We start from the raw sequence: 17,500 nt of genomic DNA, 5'->3' as shown, positions 1-17,500 counted from the left end.
GAAGAAGGGAGGGGAAAGGGGAGGGGACAGGACAGGGATAGGGATGGGGACTGAGATATCAGTTTCATGGAGGGCTCTTTTTTTTGGATATGAGACAATGTGAAATGGGTTTGGTAATCGGGGCTCATCCCCTAACGCTTAACGAGCGCAGATGTACTATACGAGTGCATGTGTGTGTTTGAGAGAGAGAGACAGAGCGAGAGAGCAAAAACGTGCGTGCCTGTGAGCAAGTGTGTGTGCGTGTGTTCGAATGTGAAAGTGTGTGTGTGTGTGTGCTCTCTTTTAGGCAAACCCCACCCATGGTGTTCTTTATCATGGCTGCCATAAAACACAGCTCTATTAGTCATCGGCTAGTGCACATGGATTAAATAAGGCAGAACTTTAAAAACAGAGAGTTGAGAATATAGTTGGAAAGTTAAAAATACCCCCTCTCTAGTTCTTGCTCTCGACTGAATGTCTCAGAATTTATTGTATTTTTCGTGTGTGTGTGTGTGTGTGAGTGTGTGTGTGTCTGTGTGTCTGTGTGTCTGTCTGTGTGTCGGTCTGTGTGTGTGTGTGTGTGTGTGTGTGTGTGTGTGTGTGTGTGTGTGTGTCTGTGTGTGTCTGTGTGTGCGTGTGTGTGTGTGTGTGTGTGTGTGTGTGTGTGTGTGTGTGTGTGTGTGTGTGTGTCTGTGTGTGTGTGTGTGTGTGTGTGTGTGTGTGTGTGTGTGTGTGTGTACGTACGTGCGTGCGTCCGGGCGTGTGTGTTTTTTTATGTGTGTGTGTGTAACCGCGCGTGCATGCGTTTCTATTCTGTGTGTGTGTGTGTGTGTGTGGGTGTGTGTGTGTGTGTGTGTGTGTGTGTGTGTGTGTGTGTGTGTGTGTGTGTGTGTGTGTGTGTGTGTGTGTGTGTGTGTGTGTGTGTTGGACTGTTTGATTGAAAGGTTCTGGACATTGTTCGCACCAACGTGCGCTCGGTGCTGCAGCGGGTCTGGCGGGAGCCCGACGTGGAGAGTTTACACTTATACCGCCTTTTCAGCCGCGTCTTCACACGCCTGCTCTGGAGCCACGGCCAGGGCCTCTGGAACTGCTTCTCCAGCTCCGGGTAAGTCAAAGAAAAGCACTCCATTAAAAACCACCAGAAAATACAAAAGAGAAAAAAAAGAAATAAAGAAATAAATAAAGAACTATTCACTCGTTCTTTGTGCTTTCATGTGAATCCACCATCCACCGGTACTGTACTGCATTCGTTCTCCCTCCTGCTTGAGAATGTTCAGTCTGCGCTTCTTTCTCTGAATGCTTTTCTCTCTTGGCCAAGGGGGAATATTTGAGTTGTATTTCATTTCTTTTTTTTTTAACCGCACGTCAAATTTAGTATCACATAACTTTTATAGGTTTCAGTTCAGCGTTACTCTGTTAAATAATGTGAAAATGATACTTTGTCAGTTATTTGAATATTCATTTCTGGAGAATGAATGCATGAGACCTCGAAAAAAGGTAAAAATAAATGTTCTGGAAAAGCACTGCCAAATATATAAAGGAAACTAAAAAAGCAGAAGAAAAAAAGTGTGCCTGTGAGCTGATCTTTAAACAAATGGTATAAGCGTGCTCATTGGCACTACTGCTGACTTATGTGTGACAGTAAGTGTTGTAAACATCTGTCTGGTGAAGCTTTTTAGGCGATTGTAAAAAAACATCGCGAGCCTACGCCATATGTTTATGCAGCATGTTAGTTAAGAGAAACAGGTTGTGTGTCTGCTCTCTGCAGAAGTCACAATAGGTTGTGATCAAAATCCTGTCTCTGCTAGTGGCGCTTCGCATACATGTGCAAAGAAAAGAGGGAAAGAAAAGAAAATAATTGCAATGCCCCCACCAAACCCCCACCACATTTTTTTTTCAAAGCTCCACGTAATTCTCAAACTCCACGTCTCTGCTGAGAAACCCACGCTGGCTCGCGGACACAAAGTGCAATCATGTGATTTCACAGCGCCAGCTGTGCCGTCTTTCATTCCACAGCCGATAAAGATTTGACCTTTTCGCTCCTCCACTTTGTCGCCTCCCCCTTTGGTGAGGAGTGGATGCGCTGTGCGTGTGTGCGCCACCGCTTGTCTCGCACGAGCAGACGCCGGCTTCCCAGGCTTATTTGTGCGTGGCACGGCGCGGCACGGAACTCTCCCGGCCTGGTGTTGCCGTTTCCGTTCTTAATTGACGAACGGGCATTTATACCAGCGCGTTAAACGTGAGTGGCAGGTGCCGTCATCTGCGTACAGTAGCCGCCATTGTGCTTCGCAGGATGCTGTGCCATAAGACGAGAGCGAGAGGTGCGGGAGGAGGGAACGCCCATGGTGTCCCGTCTGTCTCTCCACACCGTACACTGCTTTAATCAGGGGGAAGCGATACTGAGGGGGAGCGCAGCAGTGAGACTTCGGGACGCGCGATGTGCAGACGTGAGACAGTCTCCCAGGAGGCTCTTGATTTTGAGGAGGAGAGAGGAGAAATGGAGAGGGGCCACCCCGTATTTCTTACACACTCATACACACACACACACACACACACACACACACACACACACACATTCACTCACTCACTCACGCACTGCGTGCACACACACACACACATTCACTCACTCACTCACGCACTGCGTGCACACACACACACACACACACACACACACACACACACACACACACACACACACACACCCGTCTCATCCCGCAGGGTTCTCGTACATCTCATTTCATGTCTCCCAATCAAACAACCCGGTCAGTCGCCGTCGTCGTGGAGAATCCACCGTGTCACAGTCACTCCTTGGCTCAAAGTATAATGCGACGAATAAATGGGACACTTTGAAAAACTTTTTTTCCCCTCTCTCTCTCTTTCTCTCTCTCAAATCTTTTTACGGTGTCCATATATATTCATCTTTTTAAAGCCCAAAGGAATCAAAAGGACGAGTTTAAAGAAGGCCATAATGAGTAGCGCATATGTTTAACTACGCTCACAACTATGGCCCCAGACAGTGCGGAGCAGGAGAGGGGGCGTGCTGGATGGTTAATTTGTCCCTTCATTTGTAGTCGGAAAAGCTTTCATTTATATACGCGTATATCACACTCGATTGATCTCTCCTTTCCCCTTGTGTCCCTCAGTCTTACCCCCTCTGTCCATTTCGCCCTCACTCACTCACTCATTCACTCTCCCCCGCCTTTGTTGCTGTGGATCCCTCTGTCTCTCTGTCTTTCTCTCTGTCTCTCTCTCTCACCCCCCTCTGTCTGTCTGTTTCTCTCTCTCCTTCAATGTCCATCTTTCCCTCCTTTCCCTTTGTCTTTCGTCTCTGTCTCTGTCTCTGTCTCTCTCTCTCTCTCTCTCTCTCTCTCTCTCTCTCTCTCTCTCTCTCTCTCTCACTCTCTCTGTCCCTCTTCTCTTTCTCTCTCTCTGCCTGTCACTCTCTCATTCTCAGTACCTCTTTCTTCCACTCCTGTCTTCCTCATTTCAATTCAATTTGAAAGTTGCTTGATTACCATGACGGGGGAAATACTCTTGCCAAAGTGCATCAGGAAACAATGGTATGCATCATCCAGTTTCAGTACCATTACATCAATACGATAAAAACGTTGTTTCTCTCTGAGTGGCCTTGCTCTCTCTGTCTATCTATCATTGTATGTGTGTGTCTCTCTGTCTCTGGGTGGCCCTGTTGTCTGTTTCACTGTTTCTTAATATGTCTCTATCTCTGTTTTTCCCTTCTCTCTCTCTCTCTCTCTCTCTCTCTCTCTCTCTCTCTCTCACTCTCTCTCTCTATCTCTGTTTTTCCCTTCTCTCTCTCTCTCTCTCTCTCTCCTGAGTAGCATGTTCAGCTCGTCGTGGGAGTGCATCTTCAACCGTGGCAGCGAGGTGGTGACGACTCAGGAGCTGCACTGCTGCAGGCGGGTGGTGCAGCTGTGTCGCGACTGCCTGCTGGTGGTCTACAAGTTTGTCCAGGACTCCCGCGGCACCATCCCCGGCCTCAGCTCCGAGTGGGAGGACACCAGGTGAGAGGCCTCCTGTGCTGGAGCCCTGTCTGGCACCACTCTCCTTCCTCTGTTTCTCCCATTGTCTTTCTCGCCATCTCTCCTTTTCTCTGTCTCTGTCTCCCCCACCTCCAGGGCTATACTGGTAATCAGGCATACTGGGCTTTTTCCCGGTGGGCCCGACAGTCATCCAGGACCAATGCTTTTGTCTTTTGTTTGTTTGTTTGTTTCAAATTTTTCAATAGAGACCGGCCCATTGGTGCATCTTTAATATACTACAGTGGACAGAGCCCATCATTATTGTCGTATGGATGTGGGGGTGAGGGGCTGGTCTATAGCAAAAATTCCCAGACCGGTTTGTGGTCCCAAACCAGCCCTGCCCACCTCTCACCATCCCTGGTCTCCGCTCTGAGTGGGAGGGGAGGACGCAGGTGAAAGACCTACTGTACTGCAGCCTGGCACGTGACACCCTTTCTCGCCATGTCTTTCCCCTCTCCGTCCCTCCACCACCGCTACCCCTCACCCTCCCTGGCCTCCGCTCCAAGTGGGAGGGGAGGGCACCAGGTGAGCCTGACAACCTGCTGGCTGGGTGGCTCACCTGTCCTGGCTCCCTCCCTGCATCTTCCCTGGCCTGCACCCTCCTCGTTACTCTCCCTTTCGCTTTTTCACCCCACCCACCCCCCCTCCTCTCTCTATCGTCCATTATCTGGTTCTTCCTCCCTTTTCTTTACTGCGCCTATTCTCTTTTATTTCTCTTTTCTCCATCCCTCTTTTCCTTCTCTCTGCATTCCTTTGCTATTTCTTATTCTGCTGTTTCACCTCTCTTTTCGCTACCTGTTCTGTCTCTCTTGAGCTCTCCCTCTCTCTCCTCCTCCCTATGCCTGGTCTTTGCTCTTTCATCTTCTATACTTTTCTGCTATCTCTCTCTCTTTGCTCTTTGTTATCTCTCTGTGTCTACATCTGGTTTTCTCTGTCCTCGACCTCTCCCTGTCTCTCTNCCCCCCCCGGTCCGCCCTCCTCTCTTTCTCTGCTCATCTTGTTATCTCTTTGCTCTCTGCCTCCTGCTCATTCGCTCCCTATTGTCTTTTAATTTCTTTTGCTCTGTCAGGGTGCCTCCCTCCGCCTTTCTCTGCCTTTCTCTGCCTTTCTCTGCTTTCTGTTTCTCTTTCTTCTCTCTCTCTCTCTCTCTCTCTCTCTCTCTCTCTCTCTCTCTCTCTCTCTCTCTCTCTCCCCATCTCACTCTCTCGCTTCTTCTCTCTGTTTCTACCCTGAACCCTACTCTGTGCCAAAGCAGCGAAAGCCTGTGTGCAGAACACATGGATCAGGATGTGGTTCTCTGTGTGGGTGCGTGGGTGCTTGTGTGTGCGTGTGTGTGTGAGAGAGAGAGAGAGAGAGAGAGAGAGAGAGAGAGAGAGAGAGAGAGAGAGAGAGAGTGGACGTGTGTACATGCGTGCATGAGTGTGTGCGTGTGTGTGCGTGTGCGTGTGTGCGTGTGTATGTGTGTTCCTGCATGTGTGTGTTTCTTCTCTCTCTATTTCAAAAGCATGTGGCTAAGTAATGACCCCCAAACTTGCTTTCAGGTTAGTAGGTCTCCTGAGAGCGGGGCTAATTTAATTATAGAAACAGATGAGCCGCTGAATAAGTGACCTTAATATAGTTTTCACTCAGGTGCGTTTAGTATGAATTATAACCGGGCGACGGTGTACAGATTAGCGCTTTTCATGGCTATTGTGTGCCTACAAAACACAAGGGGCCTATTGTGTGACATGTCATACCTTTATAGCACAGTACCAGCGCAAGAGAGCGAGAGAGCGCTGAAGATTTCCTCCCCAATCAGTTTCGCATGACTGGTCTTATTCTTTATAGTATTTCTCGATCTTATGCAAAGCCACTGAATTTTTCTCCATATGAACTAAACTGACCACTTCCTGTGGGCTGCTGTGCTGTGTGCGGGTCTTGGGCTGACCATAGCAGGAAACTTTGTGCAGCCGAGGAAGTCCAGTGGTGTGCTCTTACCTCTGCTACATGGGCTGTAGAGATGTTAGGGTTTCATTTTAGACACATTTTGATCATAATGAAATGTAATCTTTAGAAATGTGTTTTAAAGTAAATCCTTCATTCATATAATTTAAAACCCCTCATTCATTGCATTTATAAAAGATGCTTTGGGTTGGATATGCATACAGCAAAAGGATTTTCTTACACTCACACATACACATGCACGCGTGCACGCGCACACACACACACACACACACACACACACACACACACACACACACACACACACACACACACACACACACACACACACACACACACACACACACACACACACACACACACACACACAATTGAATCTCTGTGAGGTATCACTTCAATGACTTGCAACTGTGTCACCTCGTAGTAATCGCATTACCACTGTCGTAAACATTGTAGTATTTGTGGCTAATGTGAAATTACAAACAGTCTGGATATGTGCCATTAATAATAATGTGGGTCTTGCAACAGGAACTTGATGCAAGTCATTAAACTTTCAATTCACAGATTGATATTTATTTTTTATTTGAGATCTTTTCTATTTTCTATTCTTTTGAGATCTTTTTTCTGATATTATGTGTTTTAAAACTTTTCATACGACTGTTCCAGTGGCAGGTTCAAAGCCAGTCCGCGTAGAGGCAGACAGTGTTGCGTAAATCCCTGGAGAGAAAGAGGCTCAGGCACTGCCATGCCTCAGACGTGCAGACCTCACTCTCCAGCTGCTGCCGTATGCTGGAGGGCCCATGTTGTGCTGCCATTTTAGAATACCATACATATATTATATATATATATACCGTATACAATCTCCCAGAGGTGTTCTGTTGGATTCAGGAGACACACTTGGCATGGTCATAGATTTCACTTTTTTCTCTCTCACAACTCCTTCCTTTGGAAACTCGCATGAGTTTTGGCAGTGTGCTTCAGTTACCATACCAAGTGTGTCTCTTGACATACTAAGTTCCCAGACTGGGTTATTTACCTCACTACATTTTTTGGTATTTTCCACTAGTGTTCATGCCATCTATTATTTGCCATGTCCACAACACACTTTACACTCGTTGCTCAACAAAACCGTTTGAACTTTCGAATTCCTGCTGAGAGTGGACATTCAATGTCGTCCTTGTCTATTTTGTGCTGAACATTGTGCTCTCAATTTAAGATGAACACATTTATGCTAGTGTTGTCAGACTAAAGAATGTCCTCTTCAGTCTGAATTGGGTTTTCTTTCTTTCTTTCTTTCTTGGGGCTTTGGTAACCTTGGGTTGTATGTTTAAAAAGCAGCCTTGTCCAGACTGAGTTCAGTTTTTTTTGGTTTACTCAGACTGTTTTTGTGTTAATTCATGTCAGAGTATATTTTTGTTCGGTTTCATCAATTCGTTTTTGCTGTAATATGTCAATCATGATTCTTAATGATCTCTTGACCTTGTACGTACACCATTTTAATAGTTTGTTATCATTGGCAAGATGTAACGCATTGACATACAAAGATACAGTTATTGCAATTCCAAATAAAGCAGTCCCAGAATTACTGTGAATTATATTGTAAAAATTGAACTGTAATTGAAAAATCACACATCAAAATTGGAAGGATATGACAAATGCCCAGACTATTCTGGGGAGAAAAAAATGAAACCTTTATCGTTCCCGGGAGAGTGTCTGATTTCTGTTTTCCAGCATTAGGTCATCGTCTTGGCATGCGCAACTTACCAAAAAAAAGTGTAATAAAAATACCTGGAAGTAGGTTCTTAGCACCAAAATAATCTATGCTCAGCTGTTGGAAATGAGTTCGGATTACAAAGCTCTCCAAAATGACACTTCGGCAAATCTGCAAGTGATTTAAAACCCATTTGGAGGCAGCATGTAGGTATTGCAGGCCAAAGTTCTGCCTTCCCTCCCCTCTCCTACGTCCTCCCGAATGCCTATCTTCTTTCACACTCGTCTCTCTCATTAGCCCATTCCTGACTAATTATGACCGCTGATGTGCCACCGTGACCAAAAAACACTTCTTCCCAGCATGCACATGGTGAAAGAAAGTCACCAAAAGTGAAAAAACAAGAGGTGCGGTCTGCTCGCTCTCTTAGTTGTACACTCTTTAACACAGGCAAGCAAGTAGAGGAGGAGGCTGTCCGCCGATAAATAGTGCGAAGATTAATTTGCCTCCTGTTCCGATGCGGATGGATCATTAGCGGCTCACTGTGGAAATGTTCAAAGCAGTCCAGACACAGGCTCCCGCACAATAGCAGTACAGCTCTCCTGTGGGCGCGGACCAGTTGATCCGTAAGCAGCTATAGCACAACGGGTCTCATGAATACGTCTAACAAGTGTAAGTGGCGCACTTGAACAGTTTTCAAGGACACTCTTCTTGAACTAAATGAAGTTAATTTGAATCTTCCCAATTCTCCCGGGGAGGGCTCGTGTTGCAGTTTGATGCCCTCCGTAGTACAAGGCTTTTTTTGGTGCACTTAAAGAAGCAGATTCGCTAATTTGTCCTGGCAGTGTTTTACAAGGCAGGCCTGTCACACGGGCCGAGCGATCTGCCAGCGAAATGAGGAATTATTTTACAATAAGCTGTCTGAGTCAGGGGTTTAATTTGAGCTGCCAAACTGTTAAGTTATGCCAAGACGCAACTTTTGTTCAAGGCCCTTAAAAATAGTAATGTGGCCTGCGCTGCCAAGGAACCGCTTGACGTTTGATTCCACTCTGTGGCTCTCTCTCTGGGAGCGGTTTCTTCCGACGGTGCATTAGGCCAGTTTAATCCTATGTAGGCCAACCTGTGTCTTAACCGGTTAACCCTGGTGTCTCACCGCCGGCGCTAATTACCTTATCCTAGCATCCACTTTCACAACCGTCTGTTCGGCTGAAAACAAATACGTAAACACTGTGGACACTTAACAGACTCGACTCTTGCCGGCCTCGCAAAGCCGGCGCAACTGATTGACGCTCGGGCCAATCCATCATCATTACAGCTGTCACAGAAGTCCTCACGTCGGTGGGAAGCCTGATACTGCATTAGCCGCGCTAGGCCGTGTGTGACAGATTGTGAAGCACGCGTTAATGTGACCTGATCTGATTATTCAGGCTGGAGCCCGGGCCTCCTTGACGCCGCCGGTCACTGCTGTCTGTGCCCGCTCCCCTCCAATCCGCCGGCTACCACACCACTCATGGCCAACTCTTCAACCACCACCCACACACCCCCCAAACCTTTTCTCTTCATTTCTTTTTCTTCTTCATCTTCTCTCTCTTTCTCTCTCTCTCTCTCTCTCTCTCTCTCTCTCTCTCTCGCGTGCGCACACACACACACACACACACACACACACACACACACACACACACACACACACACACACACACACACACACACTCTCTCTGTCTCCCCCTTTTCTCCTCATCTCTCTCTCTCTCTCTCTCTCTCTCTCTCTCTCTCTCTCTCTCTCTCTCTCCCATTTTCTTGCCATTGCTCTGCCCCCCCTTTCTCTTCATCTCTCTGTCACACACTATATCTGTCACCCTCCCCTCCTATTCTCCTCCTGCCTCACTCACTCCAACTCTCTCTCTTGATCTCTCTCTCGCCCTTCTGCGCAGGTATCTGGTGCCAGTCACGTCCCAGTTCATAATCAAGTGGCCTTCCTCCAGCCTTGGCCGCGTCTCCTCGGCCATGCCTCGCTCCCGCAGTCTCTTCACCACCAGGATGGGCCACTTCTGACCTCCTGCCTGACCCCAGCTGACCCCACCCCACCCCACCCTACCCGCCCGCTGGCTGGCTCCAACAGCTCCCCTCTCTGCTGCATCCTGGACCCCAGGAGCGAGTCTCCACAACGCTCCACAACTCCTCTGTGCCCCCCCATTGTCATCCCTCCTCCCCCTGCCCAGGTCACTTAGTGTTGCCTAGACCGCTCCCCTACACTCCTCTCTGCTCCTGCCCATCTACCTCCTAGCTACTCCTCTCCTGTCCTGCACTCTCTTGTCCCTGCACTGTTCAATCCTGCCCCCCTCTGTTCCTGAATGTCTCCCCTCCCATGTCCTGCCCAAGGCAGCTCAGCTCAGTTCAGATCAGCTCCGCTCCCCCAGTGCGGGCCAGGAGCCTGTGCCACAGGAGCATATGGGAGAGATTTGCCTAGCCATCGGGATACCGCACCGGTTCGTTTGAGACTATTAGCTCCCCGTGCCAGCCCTCGAGTGACCATGCTCGGTACCAGCTGGGTAGCATCTCCCTCCATGCCCATCTCTCCTCTCCTCCTCTCCTCCTCTCCTCCTCTCCTCCTCTACTCTGTCCAGCTTGTACAGTTCCAAGTCATGATACTGTAAAGAAGCAACACAATGTGAAAAAACAACAATGCATTAATTTATTCTGAGGTTTAAGACATCTTGAAAAACAAAAGACATACGTTTATGAATGCTTTAGTGATGTGTAGATGGAATGGTGTGATAAAGTAATTCCTTAGAGGAATAAGCTGTAGAAGAGATTGAATTTTATTTATATTAGTGTATGGAAACATTTTCAGCGTTTTTAATTTATTGATTGTTTGTTTGTTTTTTAAGAGTATGTCCATAAGATTTTTTTATGTTAACGTTATCGTCATGTTAGATTGCACTATTTGCCAAGAGCATTTAAGACCTATCCATTGACCTCTAATTTAAATCCATAATATATTGTGTTACGAGGGGGAACAGGGAGTAGTTTAGCAAATGGGGCGAGGTTTCCCCTCCATATCGGAAATGCATTTGTCATGAAAAACAAAACAAAAACAACAAAAAAACGACGTAAAAAAAGGGAAGAAAAGAGCAAAGCTGTCAGTTTGATAGAAGACACGTTTGAAAGAAGAATGCTTTGCAGCCATCCAGTGAGGAACCAAAATGAACTCTGTGGATGAGGATACTGCTTTGAATATGCACCCCATTCCCTCCCACCATCTCTCTCTCTCTCTCTCTCTCTCTCTCTCTCTCTCTCTCTCTCTCTCTGTCTCTCTCTCTCTCTCTGTCTCTCTCCCGTCCCTCCCTCTGGCTGTCTCCAAAGCCTCTCTGCAGCTGATTGCATCACTGCTGCCTGCATGACCAGTCTCAGCCCCTTTCCCCTGCACCCAGTGTCAACAGACTGAAAAGGATCTGCTTACTTGAATTTTGTGTGATTTGTTTTTTTTCCTTTCCACGGCAGAGTGTCTGCTTACTTGAACTTTGTTTTGTTCACAAAAGCATTTGCTATGGTTTTAGTTTTTTTGTTTGTTGTTGGGTTGGTTTGACAAGGCATTGTTATTACTGGTGTTGCTCTTAAGTATTTATGGTACAGTATTTTTTGGAATATGGCGATATGCCTTTTCTGCAGGTAGAATGTCATATTTACATATGGCACTGAACTGACGTATAGGATATTAACGTCTGCAATTTTTTTGCAGTGAATTTGACAGTGTTTACTATTTAATTTAACCTTGAGTTGAGTTTCTAAGGAACAGAAATGGTCATCATTGTGCCAATCAAAAAAAAACCTTCATCCAATCAGTTAAGTTGGTGTATTAGTTTGCGTATTTTTAAGAAAAAGGTTAAACAGCCGGCTACAGCAGTGAGTTCTACCGCGTGTGGTGTGGTGTGCGTGTCCCCAGTGTGGCCGACCTCATCTTTTTACGAGAGTGGAGCACTTACACGTTTATGCAGCCCCGTCATGGAGTGCCCTCCTCTTCACAGCTCCTGGTTGATAGCTAGCAGCTGGTTGTAAAGCGGCAGAGCGAACCATGATGCCGACCTTGTGTGAAAAGATGATTACGAGGAATACTTTACTCCCACAACCCCGTTTTCCTGATCTCCTTAGCCTCATTTTACCTTGCCAAACTCTTGTTTTGCCAGGTTTATTTTGTTTTCTTTTGTTTTGTTTTTTGGTTGTTACCAAGGTTTTTTCCGAAGTTTACATAGCAATAAAATGCTTAAGACACCCCTGACTTCTCGTGTGTATTGGTGATTTTTCTCACTGTTGTGATCTTCGCAGCTGGTATAATTGTACAGTAGTAAATATTTTATTATCCTGCTAAGCACCCTTTTTTACATTACATGCTTTTTCATTAGGGAAATTGCTGCATTTGGAATCATGGGCACGTTTTTATTCGAAAGATTGTCGATATTAGAGTCTCAGCCATGTTTTTGTTATGCTCTTCCAGCCACTTAGCACAACGCACGGCAGGAACCACAGCCTCTCAGCCATTTGTTTTGCGATAAACTTTTTATTAAACCTTTTCGAGAAACAAACACAACAGGAACGGCTGAAGACATCTTTGGTCATCACCACCAAATAAACAGTGCAAGTTGACACCACGTACAACATGCACGAACAGCAAAAGCAGACATAAAAGAAAACAAATACTCCAAGCAGAACCGATATTAAAATAATAAGACAGAACAGAAGACAGGAGGACAAACACACAGGAGACTTCTCCACTTCCTCCCCTCCAGAGCCCCTCCAATCCCTGCATGCGCTGATCACCTCTCTGACCCTCTGTCCTCATTGCGTCCTCTCCTGGGCCTTCATCGGTCGCCGGCTCTGGTTATAACCGGCGTTATTTTTGCCGTGGGCACAACAGAGGACCCCCGGCCATTACCACTGGGGAGCAAGGCGTGATGGCCGTGACACCCGCCACAGCCACCCGACGATGTGAGATTTAAATGCCGGCCTGCCGCGTTGTGACCTGACAAGGATTGGAAGCGGACGGGGGTGTTCATTCCCTTATTTACACATGCAGAGCGGCCTGCTCAGGCCAGCAGCAAACCTCCACTGACATTACACCACACACACACACACAAACACACACACACACGCACAACTCCAACAATATGCCTTGGCTCCCTTATCCTCACACCCACGCTCAAACACACACAGCACCGACATAATGCCTTGGCTTCGTTATTCACCCCCACCCCTCTCTTTTTACACACACACACACACACACACACACACACACACACACACACACACACACACACACACACACACACACACACACACTTCCCTCTTAAACTCATTTTACCACAGACATTCTTTCCCTTCCACTCGTTCTTTCCCTTGTGCTAATTCCACTAGACAGCATTGCTTCCCACCCTCTCTCTCTGACACACACACATACGGTATATACACACACTTACACACCCCCACACAACTCTTTCAGCCCCCACATAGCACCCCCGTTTTCTTCACACTCAACACATTTGCTCACATTGACACAGAATCTCTCTCTCTCTCTCTCTCTCTCTCTCTCTCTCTCTCTCTCTCTCTCTCTCTCTCTCTCTCTCTCTCTCTCTCTCTCTCTCTCTCTCTCTCTCTCTCTCTCTCTCTCACTCACACACACTGCTCCCCCCATTCTTCTCTCACCCCACCACGTCACCTGAGCAAGTGTGCATGCCAGACTTGAGGTGTGCCCTGACCACAGGTGAGAAGAGGACCACAGGTGAGAAGGCAAGTACACCTGATTCCCCCCTCCATGCTCCTGGCTCACAACCACACCACCAGCATGGGCATGGGATGAACACACACACACACACACACACACACACACACACACACACACACACAATGAAGCATACTGTACAAACAGGCGTGTTAATACACAAGTACATGCACACATGCTCACACTGACACACACACACAATGAAGCACACAAACAGGTGTGTTAACACACAAGCACATAACACATGCTCACACTGACACACACACACACACACACACACAGTTGGCCAGTGTACTTGCTCATCACTATCACTGAAGGGAGATAACCCAGGGGCATGAAGCATGTGCCACCCGCCATCACTGCTGTGTGTGTGTGTGTGTGTGTGTGTGTGTGTGTGTGTGTGTGTGTGTGTGTGTGTGTGTGTGTGTGTGTGTGTGTGTGTGTGTGTGTGTGTGTGTGTGTGTGTGTGTGTGTGTGTGTGTGTGTGTGTGTGTGTGGCCCCGTTTAAATAAACAGCAGAGTGTTTCATCCATCCGTCTGCTGTGAGAGGGAAGAGACGTGAGCTTGGGAGCTGTGTGACACGGGCCCTGCCCAGATGCGATAGTAAAGTACACACACACACACACACTAAACACCGCATTTATAGACCCAGACAAGCAAGGCCGGCACAGCGAGCCCTTTTATCCAAACACCGGGAAAAGTCAGTGGACTTGTGAAAATGTCAGACAAGTCTGGCTGCCTGGCCTGCGCCATAACATCTGCCTCCACCACTCGCTTTATTTCCACTGACTAGCCTACATGTTGGAAGGCTGACATTTTCGACTTTTTCCCCTTATCTCTCAAGGCTTTTTTGTTGTGAGTCAAACAGCAATCCAAATAGAGAAATCCATAACCCTGCCAAACCTATCACTTGGAAGTAGGTGACAATGGCAAATAATAAAGTACATTCATGAAAAATACAACTGGCTATTGTTATATGTGCAATGTACATATTGTTCTGAATAACACTTGATAACGGTGAATAGGCACACGACAGAAATTGAGAACAACAGAAATAAGCAGATATGACCGTTTGCCTCTGTTTTCAAAGTAATGTTCTTTAGGTGTTACCCTCTCCTAAATTATTAGATATGGTTTCAAGTGGATATTGAGGCTTTTGCATATGAACATTCAAAGCTCTATGGGTATATATTGTTGTGGGGTACTTGACACTTACCGTTCCGTTCAAAAGTTTGGGGCCACCCTAATTCTTCCTCTTATTTTTTGCAATTCAAGTAGTAGACATCCATTGAATAGCTTGAGATGATACAAAAGTAAGTAGGCCTACTGAACCGCCAAAGGTGAAAAAAAAGTTTTGATCACCCATCAAGTTGTTTAAACAGAAGAATGAAATCAAACCTGTTTTGCATATTTATTACTGTACATAATATGTGTTTTAATCCATTTTATATAGATATTTCTTTTATTACAGAATACGACAATTGGAAAGATATGTTTCTGCTCTTTCCAATAGGTTTATGACATTTTTTCCATTGCCAACTTGGCTACAAATTCAAGTCAAAGTTGCTGAATGAATTGGATATTGCAATTGGATATTATTAATGCTGAAGGTACTTTTTTGATTAGTTGAAAGTTTAGAATACATTTTGGGCTATTCTGGCCACTTTGAGTAATGCTGAATGTAATTTATTGCAATGTATTGTCTATAAATTCTATTGTCTATAAACTAGAACTGAAGTAGAAACCGAATAAGCTGAATTGACAGAAAAAAGTATGCTGGGAGAAAGTGTGGTGAGCCTAAACTATCGACCAGTATTGTACATTTATTGTAATGTATACACTATGCGGACCATGCAATATGGAGACCATTACAGAACATTTAAAAGTGAATTTCTACTTGATGGGTTCAATGCAGACTTAGGAACTTCAACATTTCAACATGGTGGTGATGAGACTACCATAGGAAAAAGTAGACAGCCTTTAAATTATCAACCAATATGCTCAGAAATTTCTCAATATTTTGTTTTGAATGACCGGGCTTTTGCTGCACAAGCAATTGAGAGTGAACAAACAAACAAAGAAACAAACAAAAACATAGCCAAAGTGTTAAAACAGCATTGTCTGAATAAAAAGGCTCCTCTTGTACATTCAGCATTCATCATAACGTTGGCCTTCTTCTGCTCCCTTCCATATCCAGAGACATGTTCCCAAGGTTTCCAACTCTGCTTCCAGAATTTACCACATAACCTAAAAGATGTTGACAGGCCGTGTTCTGTGTTTTCTGTCAGACACCTTGACATTGAGTCAAGGTCAGAGTGAAGTCATGAGAGACTCTACTCGCTCACAACCATATATTTCACTTTTCGCCACATTGGATTCCCCAACAAGGACAGCTGTCAGTGCTTTTCTGATTAATGTGGCCAAGAGATTTCATCAGGTTGGAGAAAGTTTGACATTAACATCACACTTGTTCATGCACTTGTTTTTTGCCACAAGAAGAATTTTACAATATGAAGAAAAACTATCGCAGTTAAAAAACAAAAAAACAAAATGCTTAATACAATTGCACTCCAAATGTCTGTGTGTACTATGGGCACTATGGGTAGCTTACATTATTATCGCTCAAAAATACGTTTTTAAAATTAAATAAGGATTAGCAGAGCCACCTTGGCCTTTATCTTTTTTTGTTCTCTGTCAAGATGTGTAGCAACACGGCCCTGCCGTGGCCTAACGGTGGAGTACTGGGTTACTACGCCAGCAACCCGGGTTCGATTACGGCCTGGGTCATTTGTCGGTCCCTCCTCGTCTCTCTCTCCCCGCAATTTTTCCTGTCATTTCCTATCATAAATGAAGCACAAAAGCCAAAAAAATATTTTTAAAAAAAAGATGTGTAGCAAAGCAACACAAGATGGGCCTATACTGCAAAACACAACCGTCACAGCTCAGGGCTCACTATCCATGGCTAGTGGTTTCTGAGGTGCAGCCGTTTAATAGTGAGTTACGTTCGGTGGTGTATGTTGAATGTAGGCTATATCTTATGTGTAAAGTAATGGGCAACATTACATCATGTCGTGTTGCAATCCAAGTATCTGTCCACTGCAATTGCCTACCACACACAGTGGTGGTGGTGGTGGTGGTGTGTTATGTTTATACGGTATACTGTGGTTTACGTTGTGTAGTCATGTGTAATGTTGTGTATGGCATGACGTCATGTGAGACTGCTCTTTTTTCAAAGTATTTTTTGGGGCTTTACAAGCCTTTATTGTTTTATCTCAGACAGGACAGTGAAGTAGAGACAGGAAGCGGGTTGGGAGAGAGACAGGGAAGGGCTGCCAAAGGACCCGGGCCGGGAATCGAGCCTGGGTCGGCCTGTTAGTAAACGAGTGTCCTACCATATCAGCCAGGGGTCCGTTTCTCGATTCTTGTCGTTGCTAACCGTCTTAAGACCGTCTCACCATTCCCTTGGATTTAGTGGTGAGCGTCGCTGTCGAGAGAGAGAGTTAAGTCGCTCTTACGAAGGACGTTGCTACCGTCGTTAGCAAAGACGCTTTCGAGATACGGACCCCAGGGTAGGGCCGTGAGACTGCTCTTGAAGTGTGTCCACGGCAACAGCCTGCCACAGGCCTTCTGGCTGCTGGCTCCAAAAGCACTTCATCCCCCACCAGACGTGTCACAACTTGTCACCCTGATGGTGACATTAATCAACAAATTACCAGCGGCCACCTGGCATATTTTGGATTTACTCATAAACACCAACAGCCCTGCTTTGCATATCTATGTCACATAACAATCTTGATGATAATAATAATAATAATAATAATAATAATAATAATAATAATAATAATAGCAATAATAATGATAATGATAATAATAACATCAACAACAATAATAATATTAATAACAATAATATTAATAATATTAAAAATGTTAACAATAATCATCATCATTATCATCGCCATTATAATGCCTACTTTGTATGCAATAATAGTATAACATTTATTTTAGCGCTTATTATTCTTATTATAATTCTGCCTCACTCTCTGTCTTTGTCTCTGTCTC

General features: G+C 45.6%; 1 protein-coding gene across 1 annotated transcript in view; it reads left to right on the top strand.

Annotated features, from left to right (window-relative positions):
* ttll7 (tubulin tyrosine ligase-like family, member 7) overlaps nt 1-11,944 on the top strand; it is a 91,056-nt gene extending 79,112 nt beyond the window's left edge. Inside the window, exons 19-21 of the mRNA XM_063201729.1 lie at nt 924-1,084; nt 3,819-4,001; nt 9,600-11,944. Coding sequence (XP_063057799.1) covers nt 924-1,084; nt 3,819-4,001; nt 9,600-9,720 — 465 coding nt within the window. The 3' untranslated portion in view covers nt 9,721-11,944. The remainder of the gene's footprint in view (nt 1-923; nt 1,085-3,818; nt 4,002-9,599) is intronic.
* Nucleotides 11,945-17,500: the final 5,556 nt, after the last annotated feature.

Source organism: Engraulis encrasicolus, chromosome 6, assembly GCF_034702125.1.
Source record: "Engraulis encrasicolus isolate BLACKSEA-1 chromosome 6, IST_EnEncr_1.0, whole genome shotgun sequence".
NCBI classification, from domain to species: Eukaryota; Metazoa; Chordata; class Actinopteri; order Clupeiformes; family Engraulidae; genus Engraulis; species Engraulis encrasicolus.
The sequence above is the reverse complement of the archived record's forward strand: the minus strand, read 5'-3'. Positions and strand labels throughout refer to the sequence as shown.